The 9,560-nt window shown below is 44.7% G+C and overlaps 1 protein-coding gene across 1 annotated transcript in view; it reads left to right on the plus strand.

Annotated features, from left to right (window-relative positions):
• The first annotated feature begins 8,658 nt into the window (after nucleotides 1–8,658).
• The window catches only part of LOC115252218 (G1/S-specific cyclin-E1-like), a 13,287-nt gene continuing 12,385 nt past the window's right edge, over nucleotides 8,659–9,560 (plus strand). The window contains exons 1-2 of the mRNA XM_029846781.1: nucleotides 8,659–8,702; nucleotides 8,815–8,879. Coding sequence (XP_029702641.1) covers nucleotides 8,818–8,879 — 62 coding nt within the window. The 5' untranslated portion in view covers nucleotides 8,659–8,702; nucleotides 8,815–8,817. The remainder of the gene's footprint in view (nucleotides 8,703–8,814; nucleotides 8,880–9,560) is intronic.

The following is a 9,560-nucleotide window of genomic DNA, read 5'->3' on the forward strand; positions in this document are numbered from 1 at the left end:
GATCAGTCTGAAGAGAAGATGTGAACATGTGACTGAAGGAACTAATGAAGCAGGAAGTGGAACCCTGCTGAACAAGATCTACACTGAGCTCTACATCACTGAGGGACAAAGTGAGGAGGTGGACACGCAACATGAGGTGAGACAGCTTGAGAGACCCTCCAAGAAGAACATCCAGGACACTCCAATCAAGTGCCAGGACATCTTCAAAGTCTTATCTGAGCAACAGAGACACATCAGAGTGGTTCTGACCAACGGTGTCGCCGGCGTTGGAAAAACCTTCTCAGTGCAGAAGTTCAGTCTGGACTGGGCAGAAGGTTTGGAGAACCAAGACATCAGTCTGGTGCTTCCGCTCTCATGGAGGGAGCTGAACTTGATCAGAGATGAGCAGCACAGTCTTCTCTCACTGCTTCATGTTTTCCATCCAACATTACAGAAGATCAGAGCAGAAGATCTGACTGTCTGGAAACTTCTGTTCATCTTTGATGGCCTGAATGAAAGCAGATTTTCACTGGGTTTCAACAAGCATCAGGTCATCTCTGATGTCACACAAGTATCGTCCGTTGAGGTGCTCCTGGTGAACCTCATCCAGGGGAACCTGCTTCCCTCAGCTCTCATCTGGATCACCTCCAGACCTGCAGCAGCCTATCAGATTCCTCCCTCGTGTGTTGACAGGATCACAGAAGTACGAGGCTTCACTGACTCCCAGAAGGAGGAGTACTTCAGGAGGAGGTTCAGTGATGAAGATCTGTCCAAGAGAATCATCTCACACATCAAGGCCTCCAGGAGCCTCCACATCATGTGTCTGATCCCAGTTTTCTGCTGGATCACTGCTATAGTTCTGGAGGACATGATGACCAGAGACCAGAGAGGAGAGCTGCCCCAAACCCTGACTGACCTCTACTCACACTTCCTGAGGGTTCAGATAAAGAGGAAGAAGCAGAAGTATGGAGGAAAGCAGAGACCAGAGGAACTGACTGAGGCTGACAAAGAACTCCTTCTGAAGTTGGGTCGGCTGGCGTTTGAACATCTGGAGAAAGGAAACATCATGTTCTACTCAGAAGACCTGAAGCGATGTGGACTGGACGTCTCCGAGGTGTCGGTGTACTCAGGAGTTTGTACAGAGATCTTCAAAAGAGAGAGTGTGATCTTCCAGAAATCAGTCTACTGCTTTGTTCATCTGAGCGTTCAGGAGTTTCTGGCTGCCGTCTACATGTTCCACCGTTACACCATCAAGAATAAAGGGATTATGAAGTCTTTCCTAAAATATTTGAAACCAAACCCTTTTTCCTGTTTTGCTGGGTTGTATAATTACGGTCCAGTCACATCTCTTGATGGCTTCCTCGGGAGAGCACTAATGACATCTCTCAAAAGTGAAAATGGCCACCTGGACTTGTTTGTTCGCTTCCTTCATGGTCTCTCTCTGGAGTCCAATCAGAGGATCTTGGGTGGACTGTTGGATCAGAGGAAAAGCCGCCCAAAAACCATCCAGAAGGTCCTCAACAACCTGAAGGAGGTGAACAGTGATGGAATCTCCCCAGACAGAAGCATCAACATCTTCCACTGTCTGATGGAGATGAAGGATCAGTCAGTCCATCAGGAGATAGTATCATTCCTGAAGTCAGAGAAGAAATCAGAGAGGAGACTGTCAGAGATCCACTGTTCAGCTGTGGCCTACCTGCTGCAGATGTCAGAGGAGGTTCTGGATGAGCTGGACCTGCAGCAGTACAACACCTCAGAGGAGGGACGACGTCGCCTGATTCCAGCTGTGAGGAACTGCAGGAAGGCCAAGTAAGTAAAGATTTCTGGGGCCGGACATCGGCGTTTAAATCAAGCGAGTGGATCATGTCAGGTAGCAATACCCCCTCCAGTGGTCATTCCTTCAATTCTTTATCTCCATTGCAGCGTCCATAAATTAAGAAAACAACAATTCATCCAGAAATGTTCAACACTGGCTGGATATAAGTTCAAAGGTCAATCCAGACAAACCAACATAAGGCAGGAATAATAGGAGCCACAAGTTAACTGACTATCATGAAATTACTGTCATGTCAGTAAATCACTTTTGTTTGTTTGTATACATCGTATTCTAACGACAGAAAAACACATTTTAAGTAATGACACGTGACTATTTTGCTTCATTTGTTCAATGTAAAAACAGCCGGCCTCATTGGTTTAAATGGGTGTTTTAGGTCTTTGTGGCGGTTCCGTTTGGAGCCTTTATGTGACCCACAAAGTTGTTTGAGCCTTTCCACACCCGTTAGGTGGCAACTTCATCACTAGCAACAAAAGGTGCAGTGAAAATGATTTGAAGGGAAACAGGCAGATAGAACAGAAGCTGAGGGCAATCGATGCAACCAGAGACTCTGATGTCATCGATCGGATCGCTGAATTAAGACTTGACGCACCATCGTACAAATTGGATGAAATGCAAAATATCCAAAGAGCCGATAGACAGATAAAAAGATGCACGTTTCTTTAAACCATTTGCTACAATCATTTTAAATATTGAGTAATTATGAGCTGTTCTAAAATAAGACAAATGTTGAGAATAATTCAGTTGCATTTCAGATCTGATGGTCGTTCAAACTGTTGCTCTACGGTGTTGAATTTAGCTTTTCCAGGAAATGAGCTACATTTGTGTTGAGGTCGATTCTCAGATAAGTTGATTAGAAATCCCAAAGTTTGACTCACTATTTTTCTTTCATGCACAACAGACTGTCTGGTAGTTTTCTTTCAACGAGTCATTGGGAAGTTGTGGCCTCAGCAATGACGTCAAACCCTTCTCATCTACGGGAGCTGGACTTAAGCGGGAACCAAAGCCTGAGAGATGCCGGAGTAAAGTTACTGTCTTCTGCAATGATGCATCCAAACTGCAGACTGGAGACGCTCAGGTCAGGAGGCCTCTGTTGGTCTTTTCTAAATTTCTTTACATTTTCTGCTTTTCTCTTCATTTTCATATTTAGAAATGTGTTTTTATTTGCCCCATTTATTCCTTTTCCAGGCTGAGACACTGCAGTTTATCAGAGATCAGCTGTGACTCTCTGGCCTCGGCGCTGAGGTCCAATCCCTCCCATCTGAGGGTTCTGGACCTGAGTTGGAACTACCTGAAGGATCCAGGGGTGAAGCTGCTCTGTGGTGCTCTCCAGGATCCTCTCTGTCAGCTGGAGACTCTCAGGTCAGTCAGAGATGATCCAGTACTTTCCCAGGTGTAACTAGTTAGTCAATAAATGTTTACATGTTTGATCTTTGTTATAAACGTAGTGTTACAGTTCTCAGAAAAAAGACCACACAGGACAGATTTGCAGTATTAAATTGGTTGTGGAAATCTGTCCCATGTGAGGATGGTCATCAATGACTAGAAAGGAAGTATCAGTTGTAGATTTGTCTTGTTTTATTTTAGGCTGGCCACAAAACCGCCCAAACATTCAGACCAATCAAAAATGGTTCTTCCTGTCTTTTAAAGATCAGAAGGAAAACTAGAAAACCCAAAAAGAAAGCTGCTGCAGTGTGCCATGCCCCTTCTCTCCTGAGAAAAGCCATCCCAAAAAAGAGAAAAGCCCAAGTGTGAAGTGAGCGCCCTGTTAAACCTTGGTACCGAAAGCCTGCAGTCATTCTCATCTTAGGTGGCTTCATTCCAGCCAGAAGCCCAAACCTGCCTCCCTCTTAAAGGGGCAGCAGGTCAGTCCAACCACAGAAACCTTCATGAAGATCTGAAGCTTTCAGCATCCACAATTGTTGCACCTCACTTCCATTGGAGTCCAAATCAGAAGTCAACAAGTTGATTCTACACCGATTCTACACAATGCAACCATTTTAAAAAGGTTTCCATCCATAAGTTTTCACACATTTTTAGATAAATCTGTTTGTTCATCGCCTCCTTCTGTTGTAATGGTCATTAAAGAAAATGACCTTATTGGAGTTTTTCTCCTCACAAATATGACTTTCTATGAACGATGCAATAAATGCAGCTTGCAATCTAAGACAATATGGAAGTATGTGTATATAATAGTAGTGGAAGTAGCTCATAAAATAATACTTTTGCTCTTCTCATTGAATCTTTCTATGTTATTAAAGAAAAACCTGCTCTTAGTCAACAACATCTAAGACATCAACCAAAAATCCTAATTTTCTACAATCTAATATAAAATAGTAGAGAAGACTCTTTCTGCAGAGACACTGGTGGCAGGAATGCAGAAGTATCACCTGCTCAACTTGGAAGGTGGAGCAGAAACCACCAGCTGAGAAGGTCCTCAGCGAGAGGAAGTGCTGGAGAACTATGAAACTTGCTAAGCTCCACCTCAGCTCCAGAGACGGGCTGAGCTGGAGCTGTGGCACCAGGTATCGCCCAGAAGAGCCTCCAACAAACGAGCTCTTCTCTTGGGAGGAGAGGGCTTTGAATCTCAGCTCAGTGTGCTTGTCTCTAGTAGGTGGCAGCTGCACCTTTTCCTGAGCTCCTTGTTGATGCCCTGAGGGGAATTGATGCTCCTGCAATGTTTTCTGGCAGCATTGAGCTTGCAGTGGGGCAATCAAACACACTGTGGGGGGGCTCTCTTTCCTTCTCATCTGGAGAACAAGTGACACCAGCTGCCAATCATTGTTGGAGAAATGTGCAGTCAGGGGAACTCTGCGTCCAGACTATAGCCACCCTTCCAGCATCCAGCAGTGTCTAAAACCTTTGATTTGGTTTCACCAGAGTGTGTAGGGATTGCAGGGTCGCTGCAGCATCGCCCACAAGCTATCAGGAGTGGGTCGCTTTGTCCCAACTCCTGACAAGAGTTGAGTGCTATTGAGAAATGTGGTCTCACAAACTTGGAAGGTATTTTGACCCACACACACTTTACATACGCTGTAGATCTTGTCCAACCGCCCTGAAAGAACCCAAAATAGGAACATACGGCAGATAAGCCGGTGCAGGACCAGAGGTTTGTTGCTTGTAAGCTGTGTTTTGCTCTGGTACATGTTGATCTTTATTTGTCTTCTCTCAAAATAATTGTTATTTTAGCCTAAGTCGCTGCATTTTATCCAAGACCAGCTGTGATTCTGTGGCCTCAGCTCTGAAGTCCAACCTCTCCCATCTGAGGGTTCTGGACCTGAGCGACAACACGTTGCAGGATTCAGGAGTGAAGCGGCTCTGTTCTGGACTGGAGAGTCCAAACTGTAAACTGGAGAGGCTCAGGTCAGTCTTCATGTTTCTACCTATATACCAGCTGCTAAGATGGTGAAGTGAGGCTGTTCTCAACACTGCTGTGATGCACCACATTAAAAACATTCCTTGTAATATCGTGAATTCAGGTCTGACCCAACTAAGAACTAACGTAGGTTTAGTACTGACGCAGATAACATGCAGACCTGCACCGTATAACCTTATCCTGCATTTTTCAGATTAAACTACTGCAGTTTATCAGAGATCAGCTGTGGCTCTCTGGCCTCGGCGCTGAGGTCCAATCCCTCCCATCTCAGAGAACTGGACCTGAGTTGGAACCGGCTGAAGGATCCAGGAGTGAAGCTGCTCTGTGGTTTTCTCCACTTTCCAAACTGCCGACTGGAAACTCTGAGGTAAACACCATTCTCAAAAATGTCCATTATTCCATCCGAGGGTCCTCACACTTTCTGAGTGTGTGTGTTGTGCCCAGTTCCTTCAGGAGGGGGGGCCACACGGGGACCACTTATTCATGATAAATTGATTTAAGGACAATGAAAAAGCCGACAGATGGGAACCAAAATTAGACAAAACTAGGTGAGGGTGCCTGGTAGACACCAGCCAACGAGGAGGGAGATGGTGAGGGAGACAGGAAGTCATCTAAGACAGGTTGTGCCTTTAAAGATGAGCCACAGGTGAGATGGATCTCCATGATGAGATGGGAGGGAAAGAGGTGGGAGAACCTGGGAAGAGTGAGGGCCAGAACAATATATATTCTCCTCTGGAACAGTGCAAACCTGAGAGGTTGGAATTGTGGTAATTACATATTACTATCATTTTTTAACCTGTAACTAAATTAAATATTTACAGATCATGCCTTTGATTAACCTTTCAGATTAATACTGGTTTCACTTATAACCTTATAAAGGTTTCCCTTCTTTATTTAGATTAAGGCGCTGCAGGTTATCAGAGATCAGCTGTGGCTCTCTGGCCTCGGCGCTGAGGTCCAATCCCTCCCATCTCAGAGAACTGGACCTGAGGTGGAACCAGCTGAAGGATTCAGAGCTGAAGCTGCTGTCTGATCTCGTAGAGAATCCAGACTATGGGCTGGAGACATTGAGTCAGTAGCTGGTTGTAGCCAGTCAACTCCCGCTCATCTGCTGCATCACTCACTGACCACTGGTGAAGAGCATCTGTGGAAACATCTGCCGTCTACTCCGTCCATAGATGAAAAATTCAGTTTTTAAAAAGCGCTGGTGGACTTTCAGGAGATCAGTCGATGGTCGACAAAGCAGAAGCAGCTTCCCATTGAAGTTAAATTAGTTCCTGGTATCACACAATGCATCTTTATAAAGTTCTAAATGGCTCCTCGGCCACTCTTAGAAGCATGGAGACATTCTCTTAATTGTCTCTTCAAATGTCTGTATTATACGTTACTATTTTACATCATGCCTTCAGAATCTTTAGGGTTTAGTATTTACTGTCTCTGTGACATGGAGCATTGGAATATTTCAGCTGCAGCCAGCAAAAACCCATCAGAATGACGGCTATCGGTGGGAACCGCAGCTCATTTGACTTTAGTCAGTCTGTTCAATGTTATAGGATTTATTGCAATCTAATAAAAACTATGAATAAATGTGGGAAATAGGAAATAAAAAGAAGCAAAATGACCAAATAAAACTCCCATGAATACTGTAAATTTAAAGATGTCAAGAATGGAATATCAGCTTAAATTTAATCAAACATAAAGGGAAAAGGCCTCCTTTAAGTTTACTGCAAAAATAAACACAAAATCAAGAGCGACACGCGCCAAAAACGTCTCATTCTTTTATATTCTCTTAAGATAATGGGGACGGGGTCGTGTGATAACAAAACAACCTAATTGGGGACTATATTTTTGTTGCAAGAACTTTGGCTCTTCAGAAGTTTCTATGTTGGCTTCCACAGATTGTGCATCCACTAGAAACTCAGTGTTTTTGAGGAACTACCAGGAGTGGCTGGAGTGGAGGCCAATGACGCTATAGCTACATATAGGTACATATAGATCACCGTTATCCTCAACCCAAAAGACCACCAGTTGGCGCAGCAATACTAAAGATAGGAGGTTGTGGTCGTTGCGCAGACGCGGAGTGATATCACGCACAAACGTGCCCTATGTTCTATATACCGTATGTTCGTGACCAAAGGGCGCACCGTATTAAAAGGTGCAGCCTCAGTTACGGTGCTGTTTCTGTATTTAACACATACATCAGGCGCTCCGGATTATAGGGCGCGGGCATGGTAAAACATAGCGCTACCATAGCTTACATGCATGCCCGTCTGTAGTGGGCCACTCACAGCGGGAGCCCCGTCTGTAGTGGGCCGCTCGCAGCGGGAGCCCCGTCTGTAGTGGGCCGCTCATAGCGGGAGCCCCGTCTGTAGTGGGCCGCTCACAGCGGGAGCCCCGTCTGTAGTGGGCCGCTCACAGCGGGAGCCCCGTCTGTAGTGGGCCGCTCCTAGCGGGAGCCCCGTCTGTAGTGGGCCGCTCACAGCGGGAGAAAAATTGTTATATTGTTATAATCATTTGTTTCAGGTGTACTGTAATTATTTTCTGTATAAAAATTAAATTTGGTGATCAGAAAGTCTTTTTTCAAACTTGAGTCTTGAAAAAGAGGGGGTCGTCTTATATTCGGGCCAATACGGTAATTCTTATTCAAAAAAAATTTGTAGAACATGTCTGACATGTGCAAGACACAATTCACAAGGAAATCTGAGACCAAGAAGAGGAAAATTTCCTGCTCCCCAATATCCATTCCAAACTATACATATGGACTTCATAGAATTAAATAAAAGTGAAGGGAAAAAATACTGTCTAGTCATAATAGATGCATTTTCAAAATGGATAGAACTATTTCCAACAAAAAACCCAGATGCGCTAACAGTTGCTAAAGCACTCTGCAAAGATATCATACCCAGATATGGGATCCCAGAAAAAAATTACTCTGATAATGGTACTCATTTTGTAAATCAAGTTGTTAAAAAGATCAGTGTTATGTTTCATATTGATTTAAAACACCATTGCTCCTATCATCCTCAGAGCGCAGGATTAGTTGAAAGAACTAATGGCACTATTAAAAACAGACTGAAGAAATGCATGGAAGAGACGGGGAGACCGTGGACAATGTGTTGATTTGGCTAAGCTCTATATAAACATTACAAGCACCGCAGGCCTTACTCCTTATGAGGTCTTATTTGGAAGACCGTACAGGCTTCCTCAGTTCACAAACTACTGGGAGACAAATGATGAGTCTAATCTAGCTGATTACATGAGAAGAATGTTAGAAAAACAACAGCAAGGTCATGAAACTGAGACGCCCTCTGTCTCCCAACAGAACGGTGGAGCCAGGCGACTGGGTCCTAGTGAGGAGCGTAAAAAAGAAACACTGGAATTCACCTGAGTGGGAAGGACCTGACCAAGTTCTTTTGTCTACACCTACTGCTGCTAAAATAGCTGAAAGATCAACCTGGGTACACCTCACTCATTGCAAGAAGGTCATTTCTGCTGAAAACTCCGACCGGGAAGGTGATGCAAAGTCTGATAATAGGGTGGACTTAGACGAATAGAGTCTGGGTAGACCCGAAAGTCAGTGAAGGTTTCAGAACCGCCGACTCACTTAGGGGGGCTATTTCAACAGGTTATGATCTATTGCTGTTCAGGAACAGTGTACTGGTTTCACAAACTCTACGAGGACGGCAGCAGGTAAATATAGACAGAAGCCAATACAGGAAAATCCAGAGGATTGGCTGGGGCTGTAGTATGCTAGCCTCGGTGCTAGCTGTAATCATAGTATTCCTGATAATCATAATAGTTATACAAGGTCTCCAACTCAGTTGAAACCCAATAAGTTTAAATGACTCCCAGGTGGCGACAGAGAGAGTTGGAGTGTCTATTCTCTTCATATGCGTGTTTTTATTTGTATGGTACCTCTGGGAACCCCCAGGTCGAAGATTGAACATTACCAAAATACGTCATGAGAAGCGAAGTGTAAATAACAACCTGAAGGACCAATGTGACAACAGCAGCGCTCCTTCCATAGCACCACAGGTGTGTCTGCCATCCATGTGTTGTGTGGTGACGACCCCAGAAATGACCATTATTATTATTATTATTGTTGCTGCTGCTGCCACCATTTCTCCCTGAAATGGTCGTTTCTGTTCCAACACGTCCGTCGTCCCAGCGCTGCTGCTAACGGCTGCGTCTTCAAATGTAAAGATAAACAGGCTAAACGTTATCAGGTAAAAGTGGAGAACTATGCTACATTCAGCAGCTCATTCATGTAATAACGGCTCTGTTAGCATCTCAAAGAAGGTTTAAACGGAGCTGGGCCGCGCTCATGCACCGGGGGGGGGGGAAGAAGATCCTGATGGAGGTGATCCTGTC

This window comes from Takifugu rubripes, chromosome 13 (assembly GCF_901000725.2).
Source record: "Takifugu rubripes chromosome 13, fTakRub1.2, whole genome shotgun sequence".
Lineage (NCBI taxonomy): Eukaryota > Metazoa > Chordata > Actinopteri > Tetraodontiformes > Tetraodontidae > Takifugu > Takifugu rubripes.